The sequence below is a fragment of the Euprymna scolopes genome, chromosome 13 (assembly GCF_053919585.1).
Source record: "Euprymna scolopes isolate OS-2025 chromosome 13, ASM5391958v1, whole genome shotgun sequence".
Taxonomy (NCBI): Eukaryota; Metazoa; Mollusca; class Cephalopoda; order Sepiida; family Sepiolidae; genus Euprymna; species Euprymna scolopes.
Window position 1 is genome coordinate 299,362 of NC_136494.1, and position 15,484 is coordinate 314,845.

Genomic DNA, 15,484 nt, shown 5'->3' on the forward strand with positions numbered 1-15,484 from the left:
TTTAACAATTACATGAAACCTTCTCAACCACCAACTACCATGACAAATAACACCTTGTCTGAGAGCTCATTGTGCAAGCTCCCCAATTCATAGGCTATATGAATTGAAACAAATACATTGAAGACATTGCCAAGGCTGCTGCAAAGAAGGTGGGTTTTCTCTACTGTGTTAGAAAATTACTCACACCTGAGAGTATCCTGTATCTCTATAATGCAACCATTTGCCCATGCATGGAGTATTGTTGCTACATCTGGTCTGGTGCATCTACTACTAGTTTCTCTTTCTTAGACAAGATCCAGAAAAGAGTCTCCAATCTAATATGTCCCATACTATCAATCAAACTCTAATTTTGTTCCATCGCTGCAATGTTAAATTCTTGTGCCTGTTTTACAAGTACTTTAATGAAATGTATTCTGATGAACTCATAGAACTTGTACCTCCTCGACATACATATTCCCAACTAACCCAACAAGTAGCAAAGTCCCACCCCTTCACTGAGGTCCCTAGATGCTAGAAAGCCTTCTACTCTAATAGTTTCAACCCTCAGACTGCTAGACTACTTTCCTGTTTCTTGCTTCCCTGATTGTACTAACATGCAGATGTTTAAATGTAATGCGAAGGAACATCTCGCTCATCTCTTCGCATAGTCTGCTGGAGATATGATCCCAAATAGTAGGCCTTTACATTCAAGTTGCAATACCTTGTTAAGGTTGAAAAAGAGTTTTTAAAAAATAGAAGTGTATTAATGTTTTTGTTATTGTCAGCAAAACTTTAAAAGTTTGCTCAAGATTGATCACACATGATCCAAAGCATTTTAGCATAACAACTATCCGGGTAAATAAATAGTTACAGACTAATTTGTTACTGCTACATAGTAAACAGTTGATGATCCTCGTTTTCTATTCTTTTTTTTCCCCCCCCATTTTCATCCCAAACAAGGCACAGTGTACAAATTTACAAAATTTATGCATTAAAATTTTTTTTTTCCTTATAAAAAAAACTTTATTTATAAGAAATATTTTTTAATCCATTACGATTGGTATATACAAATTATTTACTTGAAACATACTCATATTTCAGATAAATAATTAACCTATATATATATATATATATATATATATATATATATATATATATATATATTAAAATGCCAATTTCTTTAATTTTCAGCAATTTTTTTTGCTGGACGAAACCAGTATAAGAAAAATCCACCAACTGGTAATTTGTTTGCTAAAGTTTGTGGCTGTATTTTTGTGAGTATTTTATTTCATATTAATTTCTTGTGTGTCAGTCTGTGTTGAACAACTGTCACGATTAAATACAAAAATCCCATTCAAATAGCCATAATAATGTCAGCAGATGAACACATTCATTTATAAAATAGACTCAGACTTTAGGAAAGTGATTTTTTTTTTTTTTTTTTTTACATGGAGTTCACCACTTATCAAGGCCCAAGAGCCACTCGGGGATAAGGGTTTACTAGATTTAATACTTATCTTAAAAATGCCCTTCAGAAACAGGAAAACTTATTGGGGAAAAATTGCCAATATTCAGAGATATCTGCTTAAGAATCATTGTCACAAACCAAATTGGCAAAGCCAAGTGCAACATGAACTTCAAAACAGACCACTTTTGTAATAACTTGCATGTTTATATAAATATCTCTGTATTGAACACACACAATGATTTAGACATACACATGACTCTTATAATATTTTTATTAATAAGCAATGAATAAACCAAATAAAATAAGTTTTTATACATACATGTGCACGTGTTTATATAATGTCTTTTTATTCGCTTCTTGTCACCGTTTGTCTTTGCCATGTTTCATATGAAATCTGGAAACTTTACTCAAAAACACTAGCAAACTTTTAATATCAAGCTGCTTATCTTGTTTTTCAGAGTTTGCATAAGGTCTTAACTAACTCTTTTCTTACTTGTGACTTATTTGGTTATTATTTCAAGTTTGATTTTTGTTGTCAACAAAACTTAATATATTTTTGTATGGATCGACTTCGTTATTATTGCTTTTTAGAAAAATATTTTTTAAAAAGTTACGTTTGTTATTGGAAAGAAAATGTTTGAGGTTAAAAATTTTAAAATAACCTTGGAAATCTTAGACTGGCTATCTTCTCATGATATGCTTCTTTTTTTTTTTTTACATAGGCGTCACCACTTATCAAGGCCGAAAGGCCACTCAAGGATAAGGGTTAAAGAGTGAACAGTAGTCAAAAGGGTAATATAGTAATCGATAGTAATGGAAGTTTGGTCGATTTGTTAACTTAAGTGGAACGGCTCATCAGAAACTTGTTTTCGTTGGACTTGAAGACAACTATATTATAGACAGCTGGAAAGCAGGAAAATGGAAGACAATTCTACAGACATGCAGTTCTAAGAAAGAAGCTTTGTTCATGGAATTTACATTTAGGTTTAAGCACAGATAAAGAGTGAGGGGAATTATTGATAGTGTTTTCAGCTAGACGAGTGTTTCTTGTGAAAGTTTGGCAAAGGGGGACCATAGATTGAAGCTCAGTCGAACACTTTCCATGAAAATAAGAATAAAGCAGAGACAAACTCGCAACATCTTCTGTGAGATAGAGGTTCTAACAAAGAGAAAAGGACATCTCCCATGAGGCCACAAAGTCTATTTTGAACCCTATCAAGGCAGGACAGGTTCTTTCTAGCAGCTCCTGCCCAGATATGGCAACAGTAGTCCATCCTTGGACGTACCTGGCTCTTATATAGATAGAGAATTGCATCAGTAGTGAGATATCTACTGGATCGATAGAAGGATCCCACCATTTTTCCAGCGGCCTTGGCAACAGATTTGATGTATGTATTCCACTTAAGGTCAAGAGTAAAGGTACAGCCCAGAAGCCTGTCAAAACTTGAGGAGTCCCCAAGACGAGAGGCGTTCATTTTAATTGATGCCAGATGGGGATCAGAATGTTGATGATGTAAAGATAGAAGCTTGGTTTTAGATGCATTAAAAGTAACCAGCCACTCCTTTCCCCATTGTACAACGTGATTAAGATCAGAGGAGAAAGAATCGGAGAGAACTTGGTCATTTACTGTCTTAGATGTGCTACCATAGATGGTAGTGTCATCAGCAAAAATGTCTATGAATGATGTAAGGATGTGATTAGGAAGATCATTAATGTAGATCAGGAAAAGAGTTGGGCCCAGGATGGACCCCTGAGGGACGCCAGCATTTATACTGTGAGCTTCTGATTTTTGCCCATCAACTACTACTCTTATGAACCTATCAGAGAGAAATGATTTAATAATTGAGAAGACATTTCAAGCTATACCATAGCTGGAGATCTTGTGAAGTAAACCTTTATGCCATACCCTATCAAAGGTCTTTGATATGTCGGAAGCAATTGCCCTAGAAAGGTTGCCTCCGTCGAGAGATTCGCTAATCCTATGAGATATAACTGTAAGCACATCTACTGTAGATCTAGCAGAACGGAAACCATATTGTGTGTCACTAAGAAGGTTATTTTTGCTGGGATGGTTGATTACTTCTCTATTTAACACAGATTCCAGCAACTTACTCATGACGCACAGGAGAGTTATTGGCCTGTACTGAGAGGGAGATGACCAATCACCTGAATTCTTAAATACAGGGCATACTGATGAGATTTTCCAGGGTGATGGAAGCAATTCTCCTTAAGACAACGTTTAAACAGCTTTGTAAGTATGAGCGCTAGTTCTGGTTGAAGTTTTTTGAGTACTATAATTGGAATACCGTCAGGGCCAGTTGCTTTACTAGAATCAAGGTTTTTGATTAGCTTGGCAACACCACGAATACACATTTGTATATCGCATAGTGTGTTTTCTGATACAGGAGGAAATATTGGGGTTTGGCGGCTTTGGTCGCAAAGAGTAGAATTAGCTGCAAAGTTCTTGGCAAAGAGTTTGGCTTTGTCTGATGCTGACGAGATTACCTCAGGTCCATTATAGTCTTGTTATTACATATTATCCTCGTCTGATGTTGTAGGCATTGAACTATACCTTTCTTCACCGCCCGTGGTTGGTGTGAGTTAATATTAAGGTATTGTCCTGTAAAGGTTGGCTTTCGGTATACAGATGTCACAAAGCTGTAATCAGTGCCGGTCATCAAAACATATGCCCAGCTCAAGGGAAATAACTTCATAAAAAAAAACCTTCTTTCCATGGAGTTATCTCCCTTGCTTTGTTTTTTTTTAACAAAACAAAAATACGCATGGGTATCGATCCTGTTTGTAAAACATTCTTTTCACTAATATTAATAATTAGCGTAGTTAACCCGAAAAATTGAGTCATAGATAAGCCTTTAAAAAATATCTTCGTAACCCCTGAAGATTGAACTTTCTTTTGATCTACAGACCCACCCTCAAACCACGGTTCAAATTCTTGCAATGCAGAACTAACCTCTCTTATAGAGAAAAGGAAGCATGTATTCAACGCCTGAAGAAGGTCGCGGGGTGCAGCGACCGAAATGTTGTACCAATAACACACAAGATGAAAATAATTGTCCGATTAATCAAAATAATACAAACATTCAACATCTCATTTTAAAAATTCAGAATTGCATCAAATTAATTAGTAGTCTATATTATCCAAATGCGTGCATATGTTTTCCAAATTTTTCATAAAATGACTTAAAGGTTTTATGTGACTAAATGTATACGTTTGAAAGAATATTTATACAGTTATTTGTTAAAGGAAAGAAAATATTTCACATTAAAAATTTAAAAAGTAACTAAAAACAAAATCTTAAAGGAACTGCTTGCAGGCAATGACAACAGATGCAAAGAAAGTTTCATACATTTCCAAATTTAAGCCAGTTTTGTATATTGTTTTATTCTTTGGCAGTATTCGCTGAAACAGTCATGGGTGCAACGGCATAACAAAGACCAGCGGGCTTATTCACATTGGTTAAATTTAGCATTGGATAAATATGATGTAAGTAATTAGTTTTACTATCTAATAATTTGACTTATATGTTCTTTTCTTATTGTATTTAGGAGTTTAATGTATTCCTTCCTTTGTATTTATCTGTTTTTTCTTCTTTATTATATTATGTACGACATTACAAGTTCTGTTCACCTACCCTCCTCTTTGAATAAATGTGTACATGTGTAAATTTAACTGTTTTTTTCACCAAGCAGAATAATTTTTACAGTTCCAGAATTTTTAGATGAGGGCTGATTGTTTGTATTACTTGTTTTGATCAAACTATTGTTCTCATCTTGAGTGTTATTTGTGCAATGTTTCGGTCAGTGTAGCCTCCAACCTTTGTCAGGTATCTTAGAAAAGAAACTTTTCTCCAGTAACTTTTCTCCTTCTTTTCCAACATGCCTGACGAAGGTTGGAGGCTACACCGACCAAAACGTTGCACAAATAACACTCAAGATAAGAATAATAGTCCAATCAAAACAAGTAATACTGAATAATTTTTCTTTTTTTAAAAGAATTAAATTGCTATTATTTTAAATAAATGAAGAAGAAACATTAATTTTATTTATTTAAGGACTATTTAGCTGATAATTATTTTTATGGAAGAAAGATTTTTTTCTTAATAGTATTAACCCTGAAAAACATTTATTTTAAAAAAATATTATGACTAGCAGAACCTGTGAAAATTCTATGGAATGAGAAATCTATTTAAATGGTTTGATAAAAGCTGGTATTTTTCTGGATAGTGCAAAAATATTAGTTTTTTTGGACAGAAAAATCAATAACACACATCAAATGAGTTTATGATAATTTCTATAAAAATAGTATCCATTGTATTTTAAATAAAAAACTGGACCAAATTAGATAAATTAATAAGTACTAATAAATATTCAGAAAGTAATACTATTCTACATAGTTCAATACAAATAATAAAATCACATTATAAGAAACAGTCTTTAATTTACTCCTTCAGTCTAGCCCCTTTTGGCAGACAATGTTCTTTATTTTTGCCCTGTTTCTTTCAAATGTTCTTTTTTTTCCTACATAAAATTTTGCTAGCTTCTTTTAGTAAAGAACCATTGCACAACAAAATTACTATGAGTTCCTTTCTCACACCATTACAACAATGATCATATACTATTATGATATTTTAAAACGAGACTACATCAAATAGAGGTCACTCTCATATTATTGTCCAGGGTTGCCAGATTGCCCTTTTTAAGCCAAATTTTGTGAATTTGGCCGTTTGTTGTAGTTTGATCTTCAAATATTGCATTTGACTTTTTTTCAAATCATAACATATGAACTAAGGAAGAAGCAAGCAGAATATTATATTGATTAACTGTCAATTGTGCAGATTGATGTAGATAGTACCATGGAAGTTCCACAAAGCCGCACTAGTTTTTGATATTAATTTATTAACTCAGTTACACAATCACTAGTCATACGTACTTTGGATTTTACATTGTCCATTTTGATTTCTAGATGATTATAAGGAGGAGTTTCATACATGACCACAAGTTTTGTTTATGGCTGACTGTCTTAGTTTAACTGGCCATTAAAACAAAATACCCTATCTCTAACAATCATGTGATCTATTTGACCAGTCATATCTCAAACCTCCCATTGTATAAAGCATTATTCACTGTAAACTATTACCTCCCACTAGCACTCACTCCAACCATCTGTTATTTGTTTAGAATTTTTTAATATATTTCTTGCTCTTTTTTTCCCCCCATTGCAGCCTGTATTTGTGGAGGAAGTGAAATCGTTATTACGTGTCCTTGTGATGTTTTTACCTTTGCCCTTGTTCTGGGCATTATTTGATCAGCAGGTAACAATTATTTTCTTTTATAATTAATGACTGTTAAGATAACCTTGATCAGGTATCTATCTTCATCATAATTAAAATTTGTTTGTGATAGAATGTCCATCTGACTCCATATTGAAAACAAATAAAGTAGATGATTGCTTTACTTTCGGCAGCCTTGTAACTCTCCCTTCTTTTAGTGCTTTAGTCCTCACATTCAGTGAACACTGTTTCTGACAAAGGGGGAAGAATTGCTGTTATCTGAATTGGAATCTATCCATCTCATACTTATCGTTGGCTGGTTTTTGACATTGAAGTAGTATTTATTTATTTATTTTAACTCTTTCAATCAAGTGGCCTCATGCCTCGTCTGGAACGATTTTCATTAAAAAAATTGAATAGAATATCCAATTCATAGATGAAATGGCATTGAAGGTAGAAAATACCTTTGTCAGTGCTGAAAAAAATTAAAAAACAACTCAAAGTCAATCTTTATGAAAAGGGGCGTTGTGCATCTCTAGATTTCATTTCATTGTTGTATTTTTACAGTAAATTTGATTGGCCGTTTGCCCAATTACTTAGTTGTAAATCTGTCTATTTGCACAAAGAGAAAATAGTGCATCAAAAATGGGACTTTTTTGTTTCCCTTAAAAATGAGTTTTTATTCAGAAACAAATATATACAAATCAATCCTTTCACTGTGTAATTAAATTAAAAATGAAGGAATCTCGAATGATGGCGGGACTGCCACGTTTGGTTGGCCTTCATTTGGTACTTCATGCAGTCATTGGAAGGAGGTGGTTCAACTCACCCAGGATAAATGCTGTCACAAGTGAAGTCAAGTAATTACATTTGGTGATCATTCCTACAATAGTGTAATTTATCCACCAAGAAAATAACATTGATATTTTCTATATCTGCAATACTTTTTCATATCTATGCGGAAGATTAAATTCACATAGTGTAGTGAGCTATGTGCAGAGCAGGAGACTTTGATGGTATAGCCATGTTGAAAGAATGGATGAGAGTTCTTGGGTTTGATGTAAAACAGTTGTGATAGAAGGTTCAATTTACAGGAGAAGGCCAAGAAAAACATAAGAAGTGATAAGAACCGAGACTTGAATGATGGATAAATAAAGACCTGGTGAGACATAGATTAGTTTGGAAGTCAATTTCTAAAAACCATCCATGTCAGCATGTAAAATGGATGTGAAACTGAATAAAAAGATTATAATAATGATCATCTACTGCTAAATTATTAAGACTAAACGAAAATCACTGATGTTACCAAATCAGGCTGTCTGAATATACTGGCTTCCTGACCTAAAATATACCAGATGGCATTATTTTTTTTTTCTCCTTTTGCAAAACTCAATCATGTTCTGCACAGTAAACAAAAATTTATTTACGAAACAGTCAAACCAAACATCGTGAATAAATTTTGAAAATATAAATAACTTGAAACATAAAAACTTTTATCAAAATTACTGAATTCAGTATTAAATAACCTGAAAGGGTCGATATGCTATAAAACAAAACAACCAAACCAAACATCATAAATAAATGTTTGAATAAAGAACCTGAAGCATAAAAAACATTTTCAAATTACTGGATTCAGCATTAAATAACCCAAAAAGGGTTGATATACTGTAAAACAAAATAACCAAACCAAAATAAAAGAAAATTATTCAATAATAATGATCAATTGTAGTGTTATATTAGCACGCCAGGGCAATTCAAGTAACCTGTTTGATTATTATTAGACAAATACAATAATTAGATTTTGGAAAATGTGGATTTACAGTTTGGAATGCTTACTCAGGAATTTAACTAAGAAATAAAATACATCGATTTAGGAATCTTCAGAGTAGTTATGGAATTTAAGATAATAATAGAAACAAAAATATGCGACAAAACCCAGCAAAGATCTTTAGGCTACGTGTAGTGATGACATAATTGTTAATCAGCAGAGATCAAGCTAGAGAGTTGGCAAGAAATGCATTTGCAACTGGATGTGTGGACAACCCTCTTGAAAGCTGAAGAGAAGAACCAAGGAAAATGTAGAAAGAGACTCTGCATGCCAAACTCCGACAAGGGAATCTGTAAGACAAATAAAACCTGTGTAAAATATAACTTGTTGGTATGGTGTTCTTTTTAGGTTTGGACAAATAAGAACATATGTGGTTCTTTTGATGTAAGACAAGCAGACATTGTTATTGTTTGATTGTAAGAAAGCTGTCTATAAAAGTTTGTGTCACATTTGTTAACTACGTGTATTTGTAGCAAAGCGACAGCACACACAATGAACATTTTATATATGCATACAACAATAAAACATTTTAACCACTAGATGGCACATTGTATATAGCATAATGTTAAAGAAACATCCATTAAATAGACGCTATTTATATACATGCACCTCATTACATAATGAGATAGATTAAAAGTTGAATCTCCACATACCACCTACTCAAAACGACCGTCAACCTAAAAAACAGCAAATCTTTCCTCTTTGTCAGAAACATTACTCATGGAATGTGAGCATTAAAGAACAAAATGAGGGAGAGGGATGAGAATTATGAAGCTACCAAATGTAAATACAAGATCTACTTTCTCCTCTCCATAATATTACATCTATTACAATATTAGAAATAATTACCAACCAAAAAAATATTTTCTTCTGCAATACTTTTTCATATTATTAAAATTAGTTGATTTTGTAAGTATATATTTGATGAAAGTTTGTGAAAAATAGTATTTTGTAAAAAAAAAAACAAAACCTTAGACTTGATCAGATGGGTTAGTATTATCTTTGGAAGTCACTAAGAGTATATTTGCTTAAAGAGCAAAATGTAGTATCTGTTCTGATACTACACTTCATATTTTCTGTCTTCAGTCAATGAAGGAGAGATTTTCTTGACTGAAGCAATTTTTATTTATGCCCAAATCTAGAGTGCTCTTTTTAGGTGAATTGGATTTTCCCCACATTAGAAATTGACCTTGTTCTAACTCTGCTCTCATGAGAAGGAAAATGAATAAGAACTATAAGACTTTATATATCCACTGCATAGAGGGTTTTCAAGCAGCTGTAAGCAATTTTACAAGTGTTTCCATCATATGTCCAATGTGTACTTTTATATGGCTGCAAAACATGATAGAGAACAAACTTCAAAATGATACGTTCCTGCTTACAACATATCAGATGGATGAAAATTACAGATCTCGCTGTAAGAGTTAGGAGAGAAATTGATTTGCATAACGTCTTCTAGAGCAACATCACTCGCATTTGGTTATCTGAAACGCTGCAATATTTGTCCTATATCGATGTTGATAGCCTAAGACCATCATATAGACCACTTAAAACATGGACGATATAAGTTGATTATGATCTAAAGCTATTGAGCAGTACAAGCGAAATGGTAACAGACAGGATGCGTCATTCATGAAATGTCTAGTGACAGCATAAGACATGAAGATGAAAAATGAAAATGTTAGTGTAAAACCACATGGTGAGAAATGCAAATACAGCTTTTTGTGCCTGCTAGACTTTCACAGATCATACTACAGATGTGGCAAATGATGTCTTCTGATGAGATGCTATAATTTTAAGCCACCAAACATCTGCAATTGATTCTGTTGCATTTTCACTTGTTAATGATGCACCAAGCTGATGCATCATATGATTATGAAATTGCAAGCTTGGCATGCTTGCTGTAATTATCACATCCTCATTGCTGTAGGTTTCAAGAGGTTTACAATGCAGCAAGATGTACACAAAATTGGTATCTGCATGAAGATCACATACTACAAAAGTACCAGTACAGTAGCTGAATTATAGTGATCAAAGCTTGTGTGACACAACAACCATCCTCTGAATATCACTAACTCTGAATCAAGTGCAATAACCAATAGTCACTTTGGAGTTTTCCTTTTAGGTGCCTGCTTTAATGAAGGCTAGAGAACATCTCTCCTAGTATATTCCTTAAGTGTGTGTGTGTATATATAGATATATAAATTCCTGAAACAGTCTTTTATAATAAACAACTGATGATCTCTATAATAATAGGTTAGTTTAAATTCTTATAACAAACTAATATAATGGTTGTAAAAGATGGACTCACAAGCAAAGGAGTTTTCTAATGAAAGACTAAATTTTTTTTATCGTTTTAATGGTTGAAGAACTTCCAAGACTCTGTGTGTGTGTGTGTGTGTGTGTGTGTGTGTGTGTGTGTGTGTGTGTGTGTCGATTAAGCTACACTGAATATTCCACGTTTCATCCACTTTAGGATTCTTCAGGCTTCAGGCGCATAAGCCTGAAGAATCCTAAAGTGGATGAAATACGGAATATTCAGTGTAGCTTAATCGCCATATATATTTTATAAATTACTAACTAGCTCTACCTACGTATTGAGCACTTTTAAAGTAAATACTTAAATTCTATGCATAAATTTATACTTTCGTATATTAATTTTATGTGAGTAAATGAAGTTATATATATATATATATAATGTTGTTTTTAGTGATTGAAACTTGAGAAAAAATTATAGTGATAAATAAATAAAACAGAAAGGTGGTTGTACATGGTCCAAAACAAATGTGACTCTTTCCAACCAGCCAAATCAATTTTGCAATATAAATCTGTTTACTTTTATTAAAAATACAATTGTTTTGTTGCTTCTTTTCATTTTTATTCTTTCATCCATTTTTTTTTTCCTACATTTGAAGGGATCAAGATGGACACTTCAAGCAGAATTAATGAACGGTAGTTTGGTAAGTAAAATTGGCAAACAATAATTCTCATTTCACTATATATTATATAATAAACTGGATTTGCCACTCATTGTAATTTTGCAGTTTAATTCTTTACTATTTGAAATCGTCGAAATAAAACTAATTGATATTAAAAAGAAAAAAATTATTTTCCTTCAACAAAAGTCAGTCAAGCAATTAAGATATTAAGATTAAGCCTCTCCTTATTTCATAAAAATTAAATTTTCATCTGTGATTATTAAAGAGTCAAACTTAGGTACATAAATACTTTTATTAAAAAGATGATTGGAATTTTACAGAAAGTTAAAGATCTTTTTCCTGCAGCCCTTGTCTTACAGAAGAAATCTTAATAGCTTTTATTCTGTTATATCCATGATAGATGCTCGACTTAGCACTAATCTCTGATCCACATCCACCATAAAGCAGTCAAAGTAAAACTGATCTTTTACCAAAAACCAAGCAAAATTTCCATGGACAGTTTCTTTCTAAATATTTCTCATCTTTGGAATACATTACCTAGGAGCTGCTTCCTTGCTGATTACAAAATTAACATTTTCATATCCAATGTCAACAAATTCTTGATGAGCTGTCCTTTTAATTAGATTTTCTCCGTTCCATACACCGTTTTCATCATCTAATTATTCTTAAGTATTGCATAACTGTTACGTACATTTTTCGTGGCCTTAGGATCAAGATCAAAGTGTAGTATCTGTTCTTCAGATGCTACACTTCAATTTCTTGTTCTCTGTTAGTGGAGGAGAAATCCTTCACGACTGAAACAATTTTTATTTTTTGTTCCTTTTCTCCACATTCAAAAACGACTCTGGTGTCTAACTCTGTCCCGTGGGGAGGCATTGTAAATAGGAACTGTTACGTACAACCTAAAAATACTAGTTATTTCCCTTGAACTGAAGAAGAGTTATTTACCTTTGGTAAAAATAGATCCACCATAACAGTTTAAAAGCCAAACAAAATGTGTCTTGTATCACAGACTTTAATCATCATGCATCTAACAGCTTCTATCTTACCATTTAATCTGTAAGTTGTTAAATAAATCTGTTAAAGATTTCACTTCGTCCTCTCCTCATTTTTGAGTTGGTATTGAACCAATAACATGTAGCATCAGATGTTACAGTAACCAAGGCTGTAAGTTTGAATGACACCAAGAGGTCAACAAGTGACCTCAGTAAAACAAGTTAGCTAAATCATATTACTTTGGAGGAAAAAGAATTTTCCCTCTTTCCTGGCTGCACTTTAAGTAGACTAGACACAAAGGTTGCTAATTTAATCCACTTAACCCCATTGAGGGTAGATTTATAGGCACAATATGAGTTAATCTTTCTCTCACATACAAATAATCTATTGATTACAGTATTAGACTCTTTCTCTAGTTTTCTTGGGCCAGTTTCATGTTGTTGATAAATTATATATAATACTAGACTTTTTAGCCCATTAAAAACAAAAGTTATAGCCTGTTGAATTAGAATGAGTGTTTTATGCCAAATTGATGGTTGAATATGGTTAAATTTTTGATCATTTTTGCATTAAATTCTAATTCTTGTTAATCCCAATTAGTTTCTAACTGTGCATCAAACGAATACCATAATACAAGGGTGGTTCCAAAAGTAAAGCCTCCTATTTATTTTTAACTCGAAAGTTGAAAAGCTACAAAGACAGAAGTGGTGTCTTAAAAACGAGCAAGCAACTTTTTGTGCTCCAGAATTTATTTTTCTACATAATCACCACTATTCTCAATGCAGTTTTACCAGGAATTCAATGACACCTCTCTGCTTCTGGCACATGTCCATGATGGGGTTACTTTCTTAGAATCTCATACTGTCAATATCTACAACAGAGATAAAACTTTCAGGTTATCAATACATAAGTTCAATCATCATAACAATGTAATTTACAATCTTCTCTGATCCGTTCAGGCAGAATAAAAAATAGGGGGCATTACTTTTAGAACGCCCCTCGTACTTAGTTTGCGGTGCCTTATCATAAAGATTCATATAAAATTTCAGCCAGATTAACTCAGAAGTTTCCGGGAAAAAGTGAAACTTAAATACTAATCCCTATTAATTCTTAACTGTGCATCAAACAGATTGTAATGTAGCCACTGACATGTATATATCAGTAGCAGCATCTCACATATGCAAATGACCAAGCTGTGGCCTGAGATAACATCACAGCAGAGGAAAGAAAAGAAAAGGTTGAAAGGAAAAAAAGCATCTGGCAGAGAGACTTTTAAGCATCTGTGGAAATGAGAGAGGATTTTTAAACCGTGTAGGAGCATGATAAGAACTTTTAAAACAAGATGCAAGATGTTCTAATCCTCCAAACTTATACCAGATTTTTGAGTGGCTGTGAACTGTTAAACGAATTACATGCATAATAGCTAGTTATACCTGCAGACTAAAAAAAAAACTGTTAATCGACCCAAGGAAGGGAAAAGCAAAGATGCTACCATGGTGTTGTTGGCTTGGGAAATACATGTCAGATGGCTTGATGTGAACCAATAATAAATGCATGATCCTAAATAATAGTCCTTTACGTCCAACTTGCAGCTGAAAAAAATTTGTGTCAAATTACTTTCCCTTGTTTCTTTGTGAGATACAACATCTGGTCAAGAGTTTAAATGTAACGGCTATGTTACATGAAGATTATTTGGAAATATTAGGAAGGCTGTACTACGTTCCACAGATACCATAATACTTAGTTTGCTACACTTTATAGCAAAGAGTCATACAAAATTTTAGTCTAATCGGCCCAGTAGTTTCTGATAAAAAATGAAATTGACCGACAGACTAAGATTTTAAAGGCTTCCTTCAGTATTGACAGACTATGGATAGAGTTGCGCAATCTCCAACCACATCTCTCCTGAGTCGACATTGTTGGATACCAGTGGCAAGTGGATGTTCAGGATGACTGGAAACAATGCCGAGATGAGGGGGAGAGCACATACAGCGCCTAGAATTCCTAAATGGTCACCCATCTGGTACTAGCCAGGCTCAACATTGCTTAACTTTGGTGATCTGACGAGAACCGGTGTGTCAATGTGATTATGCTATATGTACGTCAACGTGATTATGCCATATGTATGGCATAATCACATTGACACACCAATTCTCATCAGATCCAAGGAAATGGCAGAAACACTAGAGGATGACCTCCAATCCGTAGTAGAATGGGGACAAAAATGGTTGGTCACATTCAATGCTGCTAAGACTAAGCTTGTTTCCTTCAATAACTACAAGAAACCTTCTCTACCACCAATAGCAATGGCCAAGAACACATTACCTGAAAGTACTTCTTTTAAACTCCTCGGCCTAACGTTTACAGGGAATATGAACTGGAATAGATACATTGAGAGCATTGCCAAGGCTGCTGCAAGGAAGGTTGGCTCCCTCTACCGTGCTAGAAAATTACTTACGCCTGACAGTATCCTATACCTCTATAAGGCAACCATTCGCCCATGTATGGAGTACTGTTGTCACATCTGGGCTGGTGCATCTGCTGCTTGTCTCTCGCTCCTGGACAGGGTTCAAAAGACAGTCGCCAACCTGATAGGTCCTGAACTGTCATCTAGGCTTCAGCTTCTGTCCCATCGATGAGATGTTGCATCCCTCTGCCTGTTCTACAAATACTTTAATGGTGAATGCTCTGACGAACTGCAAACACTTGTACCTCCTCGACGTAACTACCCGCGACAAACCCGACAAGCTACCAAGTCTCATCCCTTTACAGTAGAGATCCCTAGGTGCAAGAAAGTCTTTTACTCCAATAGTTTCTTCCCCAGAACTGCGGGTCTTTGGAACTCCCTTCCGGGATTCTGCTTTTCCAACTGCAATGATATGCAGAAGTTCAAGTGTAATGTTAACAAACATCTTTCTACTCCTCTCCCTTCATAATGACCCCGCTAATTAAGTCCCTGATAGTAGCCCCCTGCTTCAAAGT

At 34.0% G+C, this 15,484-nt stretch overlaps 1 protein-coding gene and 1 pseudogene across 2 annotated transcripts in view; one reads left to right on the top strand and one right to left on the bottom strand.

Moving 5' to 3' along the window:
* LOC145291907 (solute carrier family 15 member 1-like) overlaps nt 1-15,484 on the top strand; it is a 166,290-nt gene that overhangs the window by 105,011 nt on the left and 45,795 nt on the right. For both annotated transcript variants that reach the window (XM_080137738.1, XM_080137739.1), the window contains 4 exons: nt 1,171-1,253; nt 4,864-4,953; nt 6,692-6,781; nt 11,483-11,527. In XM_080137738.1, the coding sequence (XP_079993864.1) occupies nt 1,171-1,253; nt 4,864-4,953; nt 6,692-6,781; nt 11,483-11,527 (308 nt within the window). The remainder of the gene's footprint in view (nt 1-1,170; nt 1,254-4,863; nt 4,954-6,691; nt 6,782-11,482; nt 11,528-15,484) is intronic.
* Nucleotides 14,486-14,602, bottom strand: LOC145292455 (5S ribosomal RNA; annotated as a pseudogene).